The sequence below is a fragment of the Chiroxiphia lanceolata genome, chromosome 19 (genome assembly GCF_009829145.1).
Source record: "Chiroxiphia lanceolata isolate bChiLan1 chromosome 19, bChiLan1.pri, whole genome shotgun sequence".
NCBI lineage: Eukaryota > Metazoa > Chordata > Aves > Passeriformes > Pipridae > Chiroxiphia > Chiroxiphia lanceolata.
The window spans coordinates 3,721,501-3,742,170 of NC_045655.1; the positions used below are offsets into that span (position 1 = coordinate 3,721,501).

At 41.7% G+C, this 20,670-nt stretch overlaps 1 protein-coding gene across 3 annotated transcripts in view; it reads right to left on the reverse strand.

The window, feature by feature from the left end:
* The window catches only part of TBCD (tubulin folding cofactor D), a 116,907-nt gene that overhangs the window by 8,738 nt on the left and 87,499 nt on the right, over window positions 1-20,670 (reverse strand). For all 3 annotated transcript variants that reach the window (XM_032706570.1, XM_032706571.1, XM_032706572.1), the window contains exons 27-34: window positions 19,495-19,613; window positions 18,984-19,075; window positions 17,966-18,106; window positions 13,316-13,399; window positions 11,811-11,969; window positions 10,850-10,988; window positions 3,714-3,835; window positions 2,743-2,820 (exon numbers count right to left, since the gene is read on the reverse strand). In XM_032706570.1, coding sequence (XP_032562461.1) covers window positions 2,743-2,820; window positions 3,714-3,835; window positions 10,850-10,988; window positions 11,811-11,969; window positions 13,316-13,399; window positions 17,966-18,106; window positions 18,984-19,075; window positions 19,495-19,613 — 934 coding nt within the window. The remainder of the gene's footprint in view (window positions 1-2,742; window positions 2,821-3,713; window positions 3,836-10,849; window positions 10,989-11,810; window positions 11,970-13,315; window positions 13,400-17,965; window positions 18,107-18,983; window positions 19,076-19,494; window positions 19,614-20,670) is intronic.

The following is a 20,670-nucleotide window of genomic DNA, read 5'->3' on the forward strand; positions in this document are numbered from 1 at the left end:
TCACACCTGCCCTGCTGCCAGGAGCAATGGTTTACCCCCCACTTTCCTCCACACACCCTTCTTATTTTGGTCCAATCTGTGAGCACACAGCAAAACAGACTGAGGAACCACCTCGAGTTGACTGGGAGAAAGGCACTTTGAACCTGCTGCAGTTCTCCAGTGCCATTCCTCATGCAGTGATACAAACCACTCCAGGGCAAGGGAGGGGGAACCTCTCATGCTGGTCACACAGGTTTTTGTCACCTTAAGACATGTAAGAAATAACAGCCTGGAAAACGACAGGCAGAGTTGCTCTTTTCACACTACAGCTCAAACTAAGCCAGGCACAACAGAGAAGCTGGTTCCAAAAACCTTTTGATGACCCCGGTGACACTAAAGCTGATTCATTTCCAACCCTACAGGACAGGTATTCACCCCACACTTCCCAGCCCTGTTGGCAGGTTCAGCAGGGCCCTGGCAGAGGAACAACCCCACGTGGCAAATGCACCTCACTTAAGCACGAGCATTCCAAACAGGAGGAGAAAGGGGCTCACTTGTCCTCCTGCAGAGATCACACACCAGGCACACAGAGCTCCCCCAACACTGAGATTCAGTTGAAAAACGACACCAGAAATGTCCAGCTTTGTATTCCAAACTGTATGAGCTGCAGGGTGTGAAGAGGCAGGAAAACGCCCGGCAGGTTCTGCCTGTGCAGGGCAGGAGTGACACCCTGTGGCAACTGGTTTTAACTGGAGCACTGAGCTCCTCTCAAGGATCACACTGATCCAGCTCCTAATCCTGGTTAAATTAAGCACTGCTGGATATTACCCACTCTGGACTGCTGATGTTTTATTAGAAAACCAAGCTCCAGGACAGTGCACAATTTCCATTTGAAACTTCAAAATGCATTTGCAGATACCTTTTTATAATGTGACAGTTGCCTGTTAAGCTGCTGGTTTAGGCATAATCCTGATGCCAGACATCCTAGATCCCAATTCCCTTGCTAACACTCTGTGCAGACCAATGTGGTAAAAAACGAGGGAAGGAGATTAAATGGGAAACAAACGCCACAGGGAAAAAGACAAGCATGTATCTCAGCCCTCTTACTTCAGTCACACTCTGTCTGAAAACTACCTGACACTGCAGGCACAACGTGGCTTCTTCAGGCCACTGAGATGTGTCTCAATTTTCAGGCTCATTCTGTGCATTGCTAATGCAATTTTGGGCTCATCCATCCATGTGCTGATCCACACAGGGGCTCTCAGAGCACAGCAGAGCCCTGAGCATTCACCTGGCTCCCTGTGAAGGATCCACAGTAACTCATGGTCACCTCTGCTCCAGGAGGCACCTGTGTGACCAAAAAACTGTCACATGCAGGAATTAAACCCTCCATCTTTTTTAGCTGTCTCCAAACTCTCCTGAGCTCTGCCCTTCCAGGACTCTCTATGACAAAAAGTTCAGGCCAGCACTTCGCTCCCTTGACATGAGAATGATCCACTTGGCTGTTTCATTATTAACTTTCCTCTTTGGTTTCATCATCAAACTGGAAGAAATACCTCAGGATCAGCTTCAAAATCTTTCCTTCCCAATCACCATGGATTTTATTTCAGGCCTTTTACACAAAGCCTCACAAAGGCACCACAGGGTTGAGTCTGAGCCACTCACACAGCAAAGGCAGCGATGCCACCATGTGCTTTTTGTTTAGTGACCCCCAACGTGGGAGACAAGACTTTACCTGGGATTTCCATCCATAATCTATCACCTTCCCCAACAGGGAAGCCTGGAGCCTGTGTGGAAGCCCCAGATCCCTGGCATGATTACAAAATGAACAAGTAATATTCATTCCATCTGTCTTTGACTCATTTTAAAGTCCTATTCAAACAGAGACTGCCAAATGCAATTTAAGAAAGATTATCTAAAACCACACTTCAAGACAAGAGTAGGCTCAATTAAAACTTTAAGAATGATAAATGCTTTTCAAATTTAGCTGCTGTGAGCAATTCTTGAACCAACAGATTCCCAACCCTGGATATGTGCTCATAGGATCCACATTGTACAATTCTGCAAACATCTGTAGATGTGCCAAGATGCTGCCTGGGAGAGCTTGTGGAACAGATTTTAATATTACTGAAATTAAAATAATTCTTTTCTGAAACATCTGCAAAAAAATATGATTTCATATTGGAATAACTTACTCATGCTTATCCATTCCTGAACCAAATACTTTCCAGAAGACTGACCTTGGGAGGGAAAGAGCTGAGACATGTCTTTTATTATTCCTATTGGAATCTTAATTAACTTTTTCAGAGATATTCACATTAACCAAGGCAGTGGGACTGGGGAGGCCATAGCCTGTAGGCACACACTGTTTTGCAGCATCAAACCAGGACACTGCCAGTGCTCAAGGCTCCCAGTACAGCAAAAAATGCACCCAGAATGGCATGGATTTAGGAAGCTGGAGAAGGCAAGAATGGATCTGATACTGGTCCAAGTATGCCATGTAAAACATGTAAATTGACTTTGATTAATGTCCTGGTTGTTAAACAATGAACCAGTAACTGATGTGAGAGTCAAAGATTTTATCAAGAGCCTTTCAAGGGTCTCAGCTCTCCCACTTCAGGAAAATGAAAACACTACAATATACACTCACACCTGGAGCCCTGTGCACCCACACCTAGAAGAACACTCAGCAGCAACTGGGGTAAGATTTAAGAGGCCTGTTGGATGGTGGAAAATAAACCAAAAAGACATCCAGCAACTTACTTCTCTTGCTCAGTGAATGTGTCGAAGCAGCCATTTGCCAGCAGCTGGTCCAGCATTGTCAGGAGAGGCACAGACACCCTGAGGAAAGAAAATGATTCAACAATGTAAATACATTCCCTGGCATACAGATATATACTACTTTTAATCAGAAGGAAAGAAAGAAACATCCTATGTGCCTACACATATTTAAATTAGAACCCTGACTTACACAGAGGAGGGTTGCTTGGGAACTTGTGTGTGTTGGCTGAACCACCCTCCTTGGCTGAGGGGACACTCCCTCCCAGCCAAAAGGAAAAAATCTAATTAACAACACTCCTGCTTTACACTTGCAGGGTCCTGAAAACACAATTAACAGTAGCAGAAAAATATTAATCTATTTTCTAGAATATAAACAATGTATTCCACAGACTGTGTCAGAAATTACACCACCAAATGAACCAACAGGAATAACCACAGCCATGTTTTCATTTGAACAGTTAAGAAACAAAATACAAATAAAATAGCGTTAGGACCAGGGGGAATGGCTTCAAAGTGAAAGAGGGTAGGTTTAGATTAGATGTTAGGAAGAAATCCTTCCCTGTGAGGGTGGGGAGGCCCTGGCACAGGCTGCTCAGAGAAGCTGTGGCTGCCCCATCCCTGCAAGTGTCCAAGGCCAGGTTGGATGGGGTTTGGAGCAACCTGAGAGAGTGGAAGGTGTCCCTGCCCATGGCAGGAGGTGGAACAAGATGAGCTTTAAGGTCCCTTCCCACCCAAACCACTCTATGACTGTAAAACCTGAATATGCAAAATATTTTACCGTCACCCCTTGGTTATACACTTTACCAAAGGTCGTGCTGTTCCAAAAACCAGATGTGTTAAAGCAAATGCACACGGCTAGACACACCCCATCTAGGCAGATTTAAACTGATGGGCCACACATCTGACTTCCAACAACTGCTGTTGAAGGGAAAAAAGCCAAGGAAATCCATTACCGGTCATTCCGCAGGTTGTCCTCAAAGACCTTCAGCAACATCTCACAGAAACTCTCCAGAGCACTGGGATCACCCTGGATTTTCTTCATGTAGTCAAACAGGCTCTGGGCAGAGTATCTGAGCTGGAACAGAAGGAATCTCCAATGAAGGACAGGGAAAAAACCCACTGCCACACACACAGACACTGGTTGTGCAGGACTGCCTTGTCCCTGCCCACTGAGGAGCACCCCTGCACTGGGAACACAATTCCAGCAGCAGCCACATGTATAAATCACAATATCCAACAGGACTATGGCTACTTTACATTCAGTAATCCTTTTTCAAGGAAGAGGTCTTTTTAACTTTTTAAGTTTTGCCATTGCAGGAAAAAAGACCACATTAAAGGTTTGTTATTTTTTTTCCTCCCAAAATAAAACATCCCCAAACCACTACGATTATCCTGCTTCACTTCAAGTAATAACACTGTTATGACTCTGAAAGTTAAAAAGCACACAAGGAGTTCACCAGGTAATATTTACTAAACAGCTGATGGAACTGAACCATGCAGGCAAGCTGCTGGCCACACAAACCAGCAGTAAACTCGGGTTAAAAATTAAAAACAACTCAGAAATAATGACTGTTGGTTTAACTTTACTGTGCTAATCAGCCAGCTTAGAAAGATGACAGGGGAGGGGTCAGTGCTGATGCTCAGAGCTCAGCTGGGCACAGCCCATGGGGTTCCACCAGCTGTGACCATTACAGGCTGCAGTGTCACTCCACAGCTCCCCGTGGCTTAGATGGGATATTGGGAAGGAATTCTTGCCTGTGAGGGTGGGGAGGCCCTGGCACAGGTTGCCCAGAGAAGCTGTGGCTGCCCCATCCCTGGAAGTGTCCAAGGCCAGGTTGGATGGGGCTTGGAGCAACCTGGGCCAGTGGAAGGTGTCCCTGCCCACTGCTGGATGAGCTTTAATGTCCCTTCCAACCCAAACCATTCCATGTTTTCATGATCTCCAGGAGCTGCCATGTTCACTAGGCTGGCTGCTCCCTCAAGGACCTGCTGTGTGGGAGGGGAGCAGCCACAGTCTCTGTGGGACCCCCCTTTCCTGGGGGATCTGTGCCCTCCCCCAGTTCACAGGGCACCCTGGAACCAAGGGAAGAGGGCTGCAACAGGCTCCACCAGCATCACTACTAATGCTGAGAGTTTCCACTTCTGGAAGAGGTTCGAATTTTAGTTTCCAGCCTCATCTTTTAAAATTAATTATTAATAAATACAAATAATTTAAAAGAATAATTTACTTCCCTTGAGGATGAGAAGAAAAATTTGTTGGGTTTGTTTGTTTTGTTGTTTGGGTTTTTTTTGTTACAGAAATTATCTCAAAGGAAAATATCTCATCAAGGATGAACATAATCAGATTCCTGGATCCTCCTGACTCTGATGTGAGGATTATCCATCCTGCTGGGGCTTGGTCACGTCTCTTGGGGAAGGGGTTGGTGGTTGGGGGGGCTGTGGGAAGGGCAGGTGGGGTGGATCAGTTCTGCAATACCAACTTCTTTTAGTTTTAGTTTAAATGATTTTCTGCTGTGTCAAGAGGGGGCTGTAAGCAGTGTAAGTCAGCCTGTGCAGTCAGGGGAGATTTTCTTTCTGAAGCTCACACAGAACATTTTGATGGCTCATTCAGCCCCTCAGAGGACTGATCATTTCATCAAGAAAAGAAAAGAAAATACTGGATGAGAATGAGAAATGTCAAAAACGTCTTCCCAAAAACAAATGAGAGGAATCTCTATATAAACATTTTCTCTCAGTTAAATTTCATACCAGTAACGTTTATGAGTGCATGAGTACAACAAGAACATTTTAGCCTTGAATCAAAACTCCGAACTAGTTTCCCAAAGCTTTATCCTACGTGCAAACAGCACAGCCCAGCAATCCTGGGAAGCAGCAGCCTGCTACCTTAACAATTCTTTCTGTAGTGAAACCTCCTGGGCAAAGCAGGAGCACAAATATTTCTTTAGAAAGCAATTGAAAGAAATTACTCGGTTATTCTGAGTTTCAAAATGACAGTCAAAACAGAGTGAAATTGTTAAAACATTTCTTGAGTTTGTACAATGTTCACCTACACTGAACTGCCCCCAGTGTGGTTCTTTCACTCTCCAAAAGCAATGCTGTTGTGTTCCTGTGTGCCCAGTATAAACTGGGTCCTGACACTGAAAGGTCTTTACAGGATACAGAACTGTAAGAAAGATTTCCTGAAAATTTAAAACCTGTTTAATTATTATATATTGCCCTTTAAACCAAAATAAAGGAGAAATATTTTGACTTGGCACCTTCCATGAGCAGAGATCAATGATAAGCAGAAGAAAGGGCCTGTCCAAGCCCATCTCAGAAGAAGATCTTAAAAAGGTGTCATTTTCTCTCCAATTTCTTTTGTCTCTTAAACTACCTCGGGGATCCCACACCATTCTTTGAAGGAAGCTGAATGACTCAATGCTTTTCCTGCAATTCCAATGACTGAAAAGGCAAGAATAGGCACGAAAGTAAAAGGCAACAAGCACAGCTACAGCTAGGGTGCTCCAGAGCTGTGCAGAGCCAAGGCAGAGCAGCAGGATGTCAGAAACACTGGAGGATGCAGACAGCCAGGAATCAAACAATATAATGGGATGGGATGGATAAGCCATCACATAATTGCTTGGGAGATTTTAAAATGGGACATTTTCCCAACAGTCAGTATAGATCACAGGAACTACTGGAAGAAGCTCCAGCATAACAAGGTAACATGACATGAACAAGTTAAATCCCCTGATTCCCCCCCAGGTGAACAATCCTTTAGTCCCGGATTCAGTATCTGAGCTACAACCTTAATTGCTCCTGAGTATTTGCAGAGAAGAGCTTTTCCAAATGTCTTCCTCATCTATGCAGATCACAAATTCACATTACATCAAATGTGTGACATTTACCTTTCCCTGGGGTTCCACAAGGACTGGGAGAGGAAATTAGGAGGTTAATGGGTTGGAACTGGGACAACTTTGGATACAAATTTGAGAGGAGGCCTGAGAATGACCTTGTTCTTATGAAACAGTAAAAACAGGGTTTGCCAAGGCTTGACTCCTCCAACATTTAAACCAACAGCAGATACTGCAGTGACAGGCAATACATGATACAGTAAAGTGTTCAAAGGGACCATTCATCTGATGATAAAATAAAGTCCTAAGGATTTTATCTCCTGAACCATGGGAAAGCATGAGGAACTGTAGCTCCAGTAAGTGGAGAGGCACATGCAGCTCTGGGCACAAACCTTCACGAAATTGTTCCCAGCGAGTCTGTTGCAAAACTGAAGCACAATACTTCTAAAACAACAGGTGGGAATGATATGGCCAAAAAAAAATTAGCTTAGGCACCCAGTTTATAAAACAGCATCCAAAATCCCAGTTTGTAACAGAACACTCAAAGTCTCTGCTACCCACCAGTGATTAAGATGCCCAGCGTACACACGGGCTTTGGTTTGTGCTTTGCAGCACTATCTTGGACAGACCTGATGAAAAAGCCAGTGGAATATGATGAAAAAGGAATATCCTGGATGGGAGATGTTCAGCAGATGGACAGACCCCAACGGGTGTCCCTCTCCCATCTAACCAGTCTCCTGGGAGCCCCAGGTAACCTCACAAAATTCAGGCTCTGCCCCCAACGCACCCAAATGGAAACCAAGTGAGGAACTCCTGGGAAAGCCCAGGCACAGCCAGATGTACCAAAACCTGCAGTTTTCAAGCAGCATTTCCACAGGGCAAGACCTTCTCAGGCCTGTAACGTGCAGCAGGAACCACGTCACGCTCAATAAATAACCCTGGGTTTGGATCATTTCTAATCCCGACACATTTACAGCCCTGAAGTGGCAGTAGCTGTTTTCACAGTAACTGCAGAAAAAAAAATTGTGCACCATTTAAACATTAGCCCAAGTGAAACCATGTCCCCCTTGTTTTACTTACAATACTCCTTCAATAAATCAAAACTCTGGAGGCCAATAACTCTGAGACTCAAACCAGGGACACTTTGTGTGAAGTATGAATATCACAATTCACACTATTTTTTCCCTTTAAGAAAAGAATTCCAGGAATTATTCTCAAGTATATTTTGCTCAAGAATTGTCAACAAAGGAAACAGGATTTAGGACCTGTTTCTTCAAACCAAATATGCATTCATTTGCATACAATTTGTCCCAGTAACCAGATGTTTTAGAGCATCATCCACGAGTGTTCCAACATTTTCCTTTGTATGATCTAACACAGTAACACAGCCCTGGTACTGGACTGGGAGGAACTTCTTAATGTTCAAAATAGATTGCTTCCTTTTTTTTTTTTAAGGTTTGACTTACAGTTTCTATAACATTTTAAAATGTAATTTTCATTCCTTATGGGGGGAAGGGGAATAACAGGACATTCTGTGCTTCAACAAAATTTTAAATGTAGCGTAGTTCAATAATAAAAATATCTCAAATTATATCCTGACCCCTGCAACTGCAGGGTTTGAGCCCTGGAGAAAGAGCAGCATTGTACAGTCCTGATCTCCACTCACTGAGGGGGGTTTCATGCAGCCATAAGAAATATGCATCACTGTGGGCCAGATGGATAATTAGAAGATTCTTTTACACAGAGAAAGTGCCCTTTGAACCGTGGCGATGGAGCAGAGTGCCAAATCCCACAGGGAATGACATCTTCTGTTTTTCCAGATTACTTCCAACGCTCCAGCAACAATCCTTCCACCAAAACTCTTCAGAGACCCCACACGGCTCATTCCAGAAAAATCTCTTTAAAAAGCCAAACAAAGAACTACTCCTGCTAAATATACTGCTGAGCAATTTTAGCTGGGGGAAAATAGCCACTGACCACGGGATTACAACAGAGCCTTTCTCCTGCTAATTCCCTGAGATGACTGAAAGACAAACTGACATTTGAACTCAGATTATCTCGCAGTACATAAAAGAACCTTCTAACTTCCCAAATTCCATGTCCATGTGAGTATGTGCCCAGATATTTTTGTGCATGTGCACAGATATTTTTTAAGAGAGGGAAGAGTCACAAGAACATGTTACTGCAAGAACACATATTTGAATAATCCTTTTCCTTCATCCGAGATTTTAAAAATCTGCTCCTATCATATGGATTTAATAGAGAACAGTTCTTAAAATTTGCTGTTAATGTTTTAAATCAGTCCCTGGATATTCAGCTACAGGCTTTGACAGAGTAGTTTGAACGCAAGTTATTATAAAACACATCGATTTTAATTTCTATATCACATTTTAGATATTAAATGTAATTCACCACACATCTATAATCCCAAGTGTAGGTACCCTGTACTTGGAGCCTCCCTTGCACTTCCAGCTGACTCCAAAGAGAATTAGATCATCATCTTCTGAAGCCAAAGCCCTTGAGAATATTTCAACCAGAACGAGCCTTTAGCATTAAGGAAAACTGCAGGGTCACAGAAAGTTAACATTTCAAAAATCAGAGTCTGAAAACAGTGCTGAAGGTTTCCCTTTGCACACTGGCTGGTGGCAACAAGGGAAGGGAGCTACAAGTAACCAAACTGTTTCCACTTTTCAAAACCAAATGCACCCAAGACTTTAAAAAAAGAAAAAAAAAAAAAGTTAAAACGTTGAATAAGAATTTTACCCTGACCTCAGTTAGCAGCCAGAATGTCTGTTTCCCCACAACTTTCCTCCTTTTTTATACTTACACAAATAACTTCGGTTTTGGTGGAGCCTCCCATAATTGTGTTTGACTGAAAGATGAATTTCATGTGCATGTTTGCCATTAACGAAATCTGTTAAGAGTTACATTGTCTGTCCCATAATTATTGTCACAAACCAATAGACACATGTTTCCAAAGTTTTAAAATAGCTGTTGCTATATAATTAGTTGCCATTTTAGAAACATTAAAATGCTCAGAATTGGTTTAAATACATGAGACTGCACTGACAACAAATACTCAGCTACATCAAACCCAAAGGCTTATGGACTTCTCTTGATCCCAAGAGCAGAACCCACAACAACAGGCAAAAAACCCCATCATTGGGGCTTGTTGTGACTGAGAAGCCACAAGCTCAAAGTGATTTTATCTCCTTCTTCCCGTGACCCAGCAGGAGCTGCTCCCTCTCCACAAAAACTGTTTCCCAATACTTTTCACTTTTCCACCAACTCTCTTAATTTGAGATGGAAATCTTAATTAGAAACACTCTTAACCACTGTTGGGGTGCTGACTCACAACCTCCTCCTGTTACAGGACCACTGGGAGTTAAAGATTCAACTGACAGTCCAAAATATTCTGTTACTGGTCTGATATTTCTGTGGTGTCATATTAAACCATGTCCTTACCCCAACAGTTTTCTTATATTTTACATCCTTGGCTACATCAAATCACAAAAACGTTGGAAGCCAAATATCTCGAAACCAAGAATTCTGAAACTACCAATGCAAGCTGTAATATAAGGACAGAAGGATACACTAAAATGATAACGAAGTTGGGAAGAATTTGGCAGCATAACAGACTGCCAAAGCCAGTGATAAAGAGATTGTTCGTGCCAGAAGAATGAAAGAGTGATTGCAAAGCTCAGAGGACTGAGAGAGACACCTCCATGATATTTCTTTCAAGTAATGGAACTTCTGGCATCTCACTGGTACTTTAGCAGAAAATGTATCAAAATAAAAAGAAATAAAAATCTGTGCATACTGTTAACACACACTGACAGCTAATAGTTAACAGTTGCATCAGGTGACAAATGAAAAGAGGTTTTCACCTCATTTGAGATGAGCCATCACCTTGCACTGAGCTGAGGGCTCTGCCTCTGTTCCCAGCTAGGAGACTCAGCACAGAGCTGGGAGCTGAGGGATCCCAGAGCCTGGAATTTTTGGGTTCTGTCAGGCCAGGAAAGGAGAAACAAAACACCCTCACTCCTTGTTCCCTGCGTGCTCAGCAAGCCAATCATACTTTTAAAGATATAAATAAGATGCCCATCAGATTTAAAAGCATGACTTGGTTTCTTTAAAAAAAACTCTGAATTCTCAGTGCAATCACCACTTGCAATATCCACTGGCAGGCACTCCATGCTGGAGGCAACAATTTGCTCCCTCTCCTGCCCAGCAGCAAAGCCACTCTCTGCTCTTACCGTGGTCTCTGTGAGTCCCCCCACGGACACTGAGAGCCCCAGGAGCACGAAGTACTGGTAGGTTGGCAATGCCAGGAGCTGGGTGATCCGGGGGAAAGCTTCAGATGCAGCATTCCAGTTCAGAGTCTCCTTCTCTGACCTGGGGAAAGGAAAAAAATAATTTTGCAAGTGTGCGCTGCCTTTCTTCTCTCCACGTTCCTAGGACAGCTCCTCAGTGTCAGTGAAGGAAGGCTCTGAGTTACCTAAAAATCACACTGAACACTGGTCTTTGAGCATATGGGGAAAACACAAATCAAAGCTTCAGCCACTGCCAGTGAAGGGAAGGAACCTCCAAGTCCTTCTCCTGATCCAGATAAGGAATTGGAACCACAGTTTCCTCTTCCCAGGCACTTTTCTCTACACACAGAAAACAAGTTCTCTTCCTGGAGTTCCATTCCGAGCTCTCTCCCATCAACAGCTACTCAAAGACTGATCCAAAGACAGACTTATCCCAGGAAAAACCAACACCCCCCCTCTCCCAGCTCCATCAGCAGCCTAACAGACAGAGCACTTGGAGTCAGAGCAGGTTGTGATTCTCCTGAACACACAGAATGAGGACACAGAGCTGGATGTTCCTCATCCCAACCAGGTACCAGCAGCACCATTCGGGAACGAGCTGCTCTCACTGTTGCTTCAAGTAGAAAGTCCATCTTGGAAAACTACTTCAATTAGAGCTTGGTTAAAATACTATAATTAATTAAAAATTACTATTATGAACAGTGTTTCCAGTCAAGGAAAAAACTATGTTCACACATATTGACAGGACACTTGAATGAAACCCTGACTAACAGCACCAGATATTCCTCCACACACAGACTGGGCATTTGGGCCCAAAATTTACATCAGGTAGTGTGTGTTATGTCTAATTGTGTGCATTTATTTTTTATTTCACTGGTTTAGGATATGTTTCTCAACATCTTACCTTGGAAATATCCTCTCTAGCTCTTGTCTGTGAGGGATGTGTGGAACTGGAGGACGGTCAAAGTGCAGGAGGGTCAGGAACACAGATCCTGCATGAGCTCGAAATTTATCTATTTTTTCAGCTGACTGTTGAGCCAGCCAGCACATAATCTGCCTGCAGCTACAAAGAAGAAAACAATTAATCACATAATTTAAGCAGCAGAATGTGTATTTAAATTGTTTCAATGAAATCAAAACTATCCTGCTATGAAACTAATCTAGTTTAATTTTTTCAGCATGAGCCTGAAAATGATTTAAGACACCCATATGGTGCCAGAATCTTAAAGCTTTATTTTCCATAGATCAATATTAATCAAAAGCCACCATGACATTAATGTTACATAGTATTTCATCCACCTTTTACCATTATTGCTCCACCTTTCATCCAAAAAAATAACAAAGTTTTTTATGGTTTGGAGGAACTGCTACATTTCTGATGGAGATAGAGCAGAAACCTTGAGAAAAGCACATTTTTGAGTAGAAAACTGCACACATAGCAGAGGACAAGGTCTATTCTAAATCTCATATATTCCAAATAAGCCACTTCTTCAACTCTGGCTAGTTTTTAACAATATCCTATTTTGCTTATGTTCATAACTGAGCTCTCAGCTACAATACTGTGTTCCACAAGGCCCTTTTACCCCTTCAGAGAGGACAAATAATGACAGTAAAACCAGCTAAAACGCTTTCAGTTACAGCAAGACCCAGAATATTTAGAAAAAGGGATCCAGCTGGCAGGAATGGTTTTCTCAGTTTCCTGTGGATCATCTCTGACTGCAACAGATTAAGAGGAGGAAGCCCCTGAAAAACACTGTATTCCTAGAAAACCCAGGATTTTCCTTTTAAGTGTCCTTCAAAGTTTGTGGTTTTTTTCTTTTATTAAAAACCAAATCATGTATATATTCAGGTAACCATTGGCATATTCTGTCCATAAACCAACACCACTATCAGGAAAGTTACGCTGCAGCTCAAGCTACACTTGAAAATTGGTAATTATCATTAATTTTTTCATTATTAGGAGTATTGTATCACAAAATTAGAAATCAGGATGTCAGTGTAAATTATCTTTTTTCTGTAATTCCTTCCTAATAATCCTGCAAAGAAACAAAAGCAAACTCATCCCTGCACTTGATCACACTCCAAATCAATGATGTGATGCTGAGGATAAGTGGGAGGGTTTGTTTTGTATTAAAGTGAACAACACTCCACAGAGGTGGCAGGTATAGCCCAAATCCCACAGGTGTGTTTTATTTCCAAGGTGGGATTGCCATCCAGGTTCTCTCAATAAGTCAGTCTCTGAAAACCAGACACAACATCCTCCACATCTGCGTGGGCTCGACACACTTCTACCAAAGGTTCTGTCACACTCAGGAAAGGAGTAAGTACACAATGTACCAGCAGTGCTTTCCTGTATGGCCTGGAATGTAGTTCTAGGAGATGGGAGACAGAAACAGCACAATTACATACATGCTGGCATTAATTAACTCTGCCTCGTTCTGGACCAGCAGCAGCGTCACCTCCATCAAACTGGTCATGGCAGCTTCACGCACCCTGTGGAAACAGAGAGACATCAGAGGAGCTGCACCAGGGTTTATTTAAACAAATACATCAGTAATTAAGCTAAGACACTGGAAAAAATTCACAATTACTCTGAGATCAGTCACCACATCTTGGGAGGAAAAGGAGTGCACAGAGCTGCCCCCCCAAGCCCCACTCTGTGAAATGGAGCTCATGTGGGCACTGAGGGTACAACAAGGCAAGCCCCTGCCTCACCATCCTGTTTTTCATTCCAGCCAGATGTCACCAGGTTTACTCTTTATTTTAAGAAGGTTAAAATTGATAATGATTAGCAATACTTAGTGTGCAAGTTGATGCATCTAAACTTAAGTGCTTCGTCTGCTTCAAATTTTTTTTTAAAAAGGCCAACCCACATCTTGACATTCAGGTATTTAAGCACTGCTAAGAGTATCATATTCTTGTAAGTTTTCAAGCTTAATATTACCAACAGGTAAAAAAATGTGACTCAGAATGGCTTAAATCTCTATGTTAAATAATAACTAGTTTTAAGAAAAAGACTGGCTAAAGTTGTGGTTGAAGTGTGTCATGCCTAGATGGTGAAGATCTATTGCCTTCAAAATGTCTAAATATCAATAAAAAAAAGAGTGTAATTTCAATTAAAAAAAAAAAATCAATATGCTTCTTTTAAACCAAATGCCTTGTCAATCCATGAGCTGTTAAGAGTGGTTTCTTTCTTCAGACAAGAGCAATACCACAGACCCTCAGTGGGTTACACGACCCTGCAGGAGTCCAGGCCAACATGTTCATCACATTAGTCACTCATGGCAATGTCATCCTTTCAAAACAATAACTCAAAAAAAGGGGAGAAAAAAAGTATTTTATTTGAAAAAGTACACCTGCCTCCTGTGAAAAGAAACACTCCTCTTTCTATTTTCCAAATAGCTGCAGATGCAATCTAAAACTGGGTGGGACATTTGTTATAATGGTAAAAAAGGTAAATTACATCACTTTTTCCAAAGTAGCTCAACACAAGTTTGGCAGTCTTTCAGTAAGGTATGTTTTCCTAGTTTTTCATACAGTATCTGACTTGGATATTCATGTCTAACACCTGCAGACAGATCAGACATGTCCCAGCAAACAACCTGTCAAAAGAAAGGTAAAGTTTGCATATGGGGAGCAAAGTTGGTGAAACTTGCCCATGATTCCATTACAGAAAGACAAAAATTACACACCAAAGACAAGGTCTCTCCAGAGAAATGGCATTTCTTGCCATGTCTTTCCACCTTAGAGAACAGCTTAGAAGAAACAGAATGAGAAAACATTGACATTTGAGAGGCCACAAAAGCCTTCAGCAGCCAACAATGTGCCATGAGAAAGGATCCCCCTTCCCCTTCTGATTTACATGTTTCTTGATTTGTTTTTGGCTGAAATTGCCCAAGAAGCTCAAAAAAAAAATAATCTAGTGCTCAAAGCACATTTGAATTTTCATGGGTGTTGGAAATTTAATTTCCTCGGGACTTCTTTGAAAAACTCCACTTTGTTTTGTTTTGAAATGAAGATGCAGACTAAGGATAAACAATAGGTGTGGGGAACTGCAGTGGGAGCTCTCAGATGTGGAAATTGGGTTGAATACCTAATTATACCCAGCCAGGTCCTTATCTACTCCAGTATCTACCTCATTTTGAAAGCACAAAGCTCAGTATCTCTTCCTTTTCTCTGCCTCCCCACCCTGTATTGTTGCTCTTACATTTTGTGTCTGTCTCTTTTATTAGAGACCCATTCACCTCCCTCTTGACAGAAGGGAAAGCCAAGCTCCTTCCTTGCACAGGCTGGAATGACCTGCTCTTGATCCTCACTAGTCTGCATCCTTGTTTCCTCTTCTAAGCTGGAGATGTCAAACACACCCCCTGTTCCCTGATTTCTTGCCCTGTGCTACTCTTTTCCTGTCCTACAACAATTTTACCAGCCAGGGCTGAAGGCTGAAGAGCTGGGTACCATTATAGAAAACAGGGAAAATCCAAACACCCAAATATTAACTCAGGCTGGATTATTTGCCCCGTGTACTTCTCCAACACGTTTGTAAATATTGTAGTGAAATGCTGAAGGGACAAGGCTCGTCAGTTAAATATTGCCCAGTGCTACCATGGCACAAAATATCTATCTTCTATCCACCTTTCACAAAACATCTTTGTGCTTTGACACTTCCCTTTCTGTGCAAAGACAGGGCAGTTATTTATAATTATTGCAACCCACACTGGAACTGGTGAGATCTCACACTAACAGTGACTCCCAGGGCACAAGCACTAAGGTTTAACTGTGCTATAAACCACCCAATAACTGCTGGCAAGGAAAAGCTCCAGCATGAGCATATTTGTACATATTGCACAAAAAAAGCACAATCACAACTCCTCTCCCTACACAGGGCAAGAGGTGGCTTCAGGGTGTGCTGCAATAGCTCTCATTCAGTAATTACAAATGTACATCACAGCACCTGCCCCGTGTTCCAGCCTAATGAGGAATCCTGGAGAGGAGAATGCCATGGTGATTAACTTTTTTTTTTCTTTTTTTAAAGCAAACCTGGGGCTACCAAATAAAATAATGACAGTGAAGTCAAGAGTCAAGGACAGAGCTCTGAACAGGACATAACAAACTTGAGCCTAACCAAAAAAGTTCCCAAACTCTCAGGATGCACATTTGGCACCACCTGTTATCCCATCAGATTGGGACAGGGACAGCAGGCTCTGGCTGCTGCAGCTGAGCACACTTTCACATATTACTATTGAAAACACCCTTCAAAGAAGAGGACAGTGACTGAAAAAATGTCTAAACCACTTTTTTCACACAAATACTCTGCACAGATATGACAAACAAACACCCCACGTGACTCGGCGCTGTCAGACAACAACTTCAATAAACTGAGAAAACAAAATCTTTTCAATCAGCAAAATTATTTCTTCCCAGTACTTTTCTGGCACTTGCCCCTTCCTGCCTGGAAGGTAACAAAAGCAGAGCCAGGTACTAGAGCTGAACTATCAACAGGTTGTTAATTTATAATCCTGAACACAAATCTCTGTACCCTGAGACACTTCATCCAGTTGCCAGACAGGTCAAATACATCTCTGTTACCACATCATTACCATACCACACAAACAGTATCACCCACAGCTAAACAAGGCTGATACTCTGCAGAGTCATATCTAAAAGTAACATATATCTGCACACTTTCCAATTAAAATTATGGATTAAGGCAACAAAATTAAGGAGTCTTTCTCAAAACCAGCATTTTACTCCAAATCAAATCCCAACAAATAAAAGACAACTAAAATTAATTTACCACATTCATTTACTTAGTTTATGGTTCTTCTGTACAAGGAGCGAGTGTTACTGCTCTGAGGCTTCTACACAGCATCAAAAGTGTCATGTATTTTAAATCTGCAGATATTGGACTTATTCCTGAATTCTGATAACTTAATACTTTTTATTAACAAGTAGTGTTTCAGGCTGGGAATATTTCTCCTCATAAATACACATAAAAAAGTACCTTGACAAGAGTATATTTCCTTGGTCTCTAAGATCTATATTTCACATGGTTTTCTCACCCTGTTACTACCTTGTGGAGTTCTACAGGATGAAGTGAACAACATGAACTCCTCCTGATCTCTCCCACTCAAAGATGGCAGGAACTGCCAGTCAGCAGCTGATGACACATCCCCAACTGGAGCTTCTTTGGAAATGAAACACAAACCCAAAGAAGGACATGAGCCTTTTTAGTGCTTTGGGTCATGAATTTAGAACTTACTTTTCCAGACCACTGTTACTGAAGGAATGCAGAGCATTCAGATGAATGCAGTATTATATACTGAATATTTATATATTAAGGGAGCCTTGAAGACTGAAGAATGTCATAAAATTAGGACTGCTACAGACTTAATATTATTAAGATCTTATTAATCTTATTAAGTTTAACTTATTAATCTACTTATTCTATAGATTTCACATCAGCAGATACATTCCTATAGACTTATGATTTATTCTTGCAGCCTCATAGCTGAAATCACTGAAACCCTAAACTTAGAAAAGAGTCAGTGATGTCACAGCACAATTTATAAAGTTTTTATGCATCTCAGTCGGTCACCAGCCTTGAAAACGTGTCACTAACAAGTTTATAACACGTTATACAGCTGCTCCCTCTCCTGGCAAAAAATCCCCACAGCAGGAATGTACAGCAGGGGAGTTCAAGCAGCACCAAACGTGTTATTTCAAAAAAAAAAAAAAAAAGAGAAGTAATGTTTTAAATCCCTGTATTTTTTGCAACTGATTACATTCCTGACGTTCACTAACAGAAAATAATGCCATCCACAAACCCAGAATAAGGCTGAACTTCAGTTTTAAAAATATCAGTCCCCACCACTCTGAGGAAGGGACAACCAAACCTTCATCTTCCACTTTCTGCTTGTCTTCCCGCAGTGGATTCCTACCTTGGCTCAAACCTCCAAAAGCCTGGGAGCTCTCTGTTTCTAGGTTTTGGAAACACATCAGGTTTTAATTAGACATCAAACCTGACCCTGTGTTTAAATCCCAGTCTGTGGGGCACCTTACCATCCTCCCACATCCCCCCGGCTGTCCGTGGTGTAGTCGGTGACGCCGTTGAGCAGCGTCGCGTAAATCTCATCCACGTTATCCCTGCACACGAACTCCTCCCGGGAGCCTTCTCCCTTCACACCCACTGTCTGGCAAACCCTTTAGAAAAGAAAAAGGAGATGGGGGCAAAATCACAACACCAGCAAGGAGAAATATAAGGATGAAGGTTTGTTATGTTGCTTAATATTCCAAACACCCGTAACATCTGCTACAGACGGAATGAGGAATATTTCTGAGCCTACTGAGTTGTATCTCACCTGCCAATTTCTGAGCAGTGTTTGGTAGTTTAAAGGAACACTGGCAAAGCTAAAACCTCAGCAGGGAAGCAAGTTGCTTTCATGTCTGCTAAACTACACACAGGAACATGCTTCAAGCATCTGTCAGTCTGAACTCTCCTTAAATGAAGTCAGCAAGAAGAGCAAAGGGCCAACACAATGTGCATTGAACTTGAGATTAAAGCTCTTTACCTTGAAGACATGCTTTTTTTTTGCACTGTAACAATCTAAGAGCATAAAATATACATGTGTACTATGATACTATTAGCTCTGAATGCACTGTGACATGTCAATATGGAAAATATTCCTCTAGAGAAAAAGCACAATTCCTTTAAACCAAGTCAATCCTTTTAAGATTGTGGAAAAATATAAATACATATTCTTCCTCTTCATCAAAGCTCACTGAATTGCAGCCCATGAGAAAGGCAACCTTTAAAATATACTCTGTGTAGTCAGTTAATTGATAAAAACCTTACACCACCATCAGAGCTGTACTCCATCCTCAGGTGTGTGATAATCCTCTGAATCAAAAATAAACTGAATAATGGAGATGCAGAGAGTCCTGCTTTAAAAATCTGTGCGTCACAGTGTAATTGATTTCGAAACTCAGGCTACCAGCTCCCACCAGAAAGCAGAATGATCACGAGAAAGATTCCAGAGAGAGAATTCCAATTAGACAAAAATAAAGATGATGAACATACTTTGCAATTGCTATTAAGGCATCTCTCCTGGATTCTGCAAAGCTCACGTCTTCAGGGGAAATTAAGGTAACTTTTTTCAAACCTTCCAAAACCTGAGAAAGATACAAAGGTTGAGATATTTAAATCCAACGTATTTTATGATGTTAAATTTCGATATTGCATCATAGTGAGTTCAATCCTGTAGGAAAGAAAGCAGGCAACAGAGTTTGGTTTCTCACCAAGACTGGCCCTCGTGGCTCCCTCTTCCTTTTGGACCAATGTCCTACAGCAAAGGGATAATTCAGCCTCTGGCTCTTCCATTAACACTACTAAAGCAGGACTAAGCATTAATTATCAGAAACTATGGCAAGCTCAACTCATGATGATTTTCTGGAGTTATTGTACATTAGAATTCAAACCCTTTTGACAAAGACCTTTAATTATGACCATTATTATTTACTTGATTACTGTCACAGGTTTCATTCAAAAGGCAGAGTGCCCTCTTCTCATTCCAATGATCCTGTTTTCTCACCTGTTGGAGCCTGCCCTTCAGCAGAAACCTTGGAAGGGCCCCAAGAGCTCGTGAAAAGCCACAACGGATCATTTCCTCTGTGTTTTGTAGTTCTGAAACGTACTGTGTCACCAGCTCATCTAGAAAAAAACACAATTGCAGAGTGAGAAGCAACCACCACATCATTACCATCTCATGTTTGGCTAAGGAAAGAAACAAACCAGGAAAAGATCCCCTAAACAGAGCAGCTCGAGAATTTTGCAATTTGTTAAACTAAAATGCAGAACACCTTTAACTTCCCCCAGGACAAACGTACAGGTTTTAAGATGTTCACTGTTACGTGAATGAATTCTTGTCTTCTGTCTAAAAATTTGACTTTATCATATTTAGACTAATCCTACTCTTTCAGAGAGTGAAAAGACAAAGTTCTCAATTTTAAAGATTTCTCATGTTTTAAAAATCCAAATAGCAGGTATAAGTACAAATTTCTATGGAAGTACAAGGAACAAGTTCTCTTATATTTATAGGTCATCATTTTCCATCATTAGACAAGTAATCTGGGTTAGGAAAGAGATGTCTCTGGGTTTGTGAAGGTCAGCTATCTGACAGTTTTCCCCAGAAAACTGGAGCCTTGTTTAAACACATACACAAATCATTCCTAAGCAATGAGAAAATTTCATATCATTTTTTATATAGAGACAAAAAAAAGTTGGTTTTTGCAGGAGAAAGCTCAAGAAGAAGTGACCCTTTTGGTTCTGTTCACTGGCACAGAACACAATGGGGACAGTGGCTCTACAAACAGCAGCACAGGAATAAACTCAACTGGGCATGGAAAAAGGAGCCTCAAAAACCAAGTACAGCGACATGAAGGAGAAAATGAGGGTGAATGGAAAAAAGTCAGGAATCTAGTTACACGTTTGTGCTGCAGTCTTTATCTCAGACATACAGACAGCACTTCCTTTACTTGATTTTTCATATTAAACTCTGTTGGAACATGCAGAGAAAAACAAGGTACACCAGAAAAGCTTCTAAGAACAGCCAAGGCAGTAACAAACACAGCTCTGCACTGAACACAGCTCTGCTTCAGAAGGGGGTAAGGTGGTCTTATCGATCACTTTACTGAACAGACACTTTTTAATCCTCAAAGAAAATGAATTAGGGCTCCTGGGAAGATTACATAATTGTACCACTGCTTAC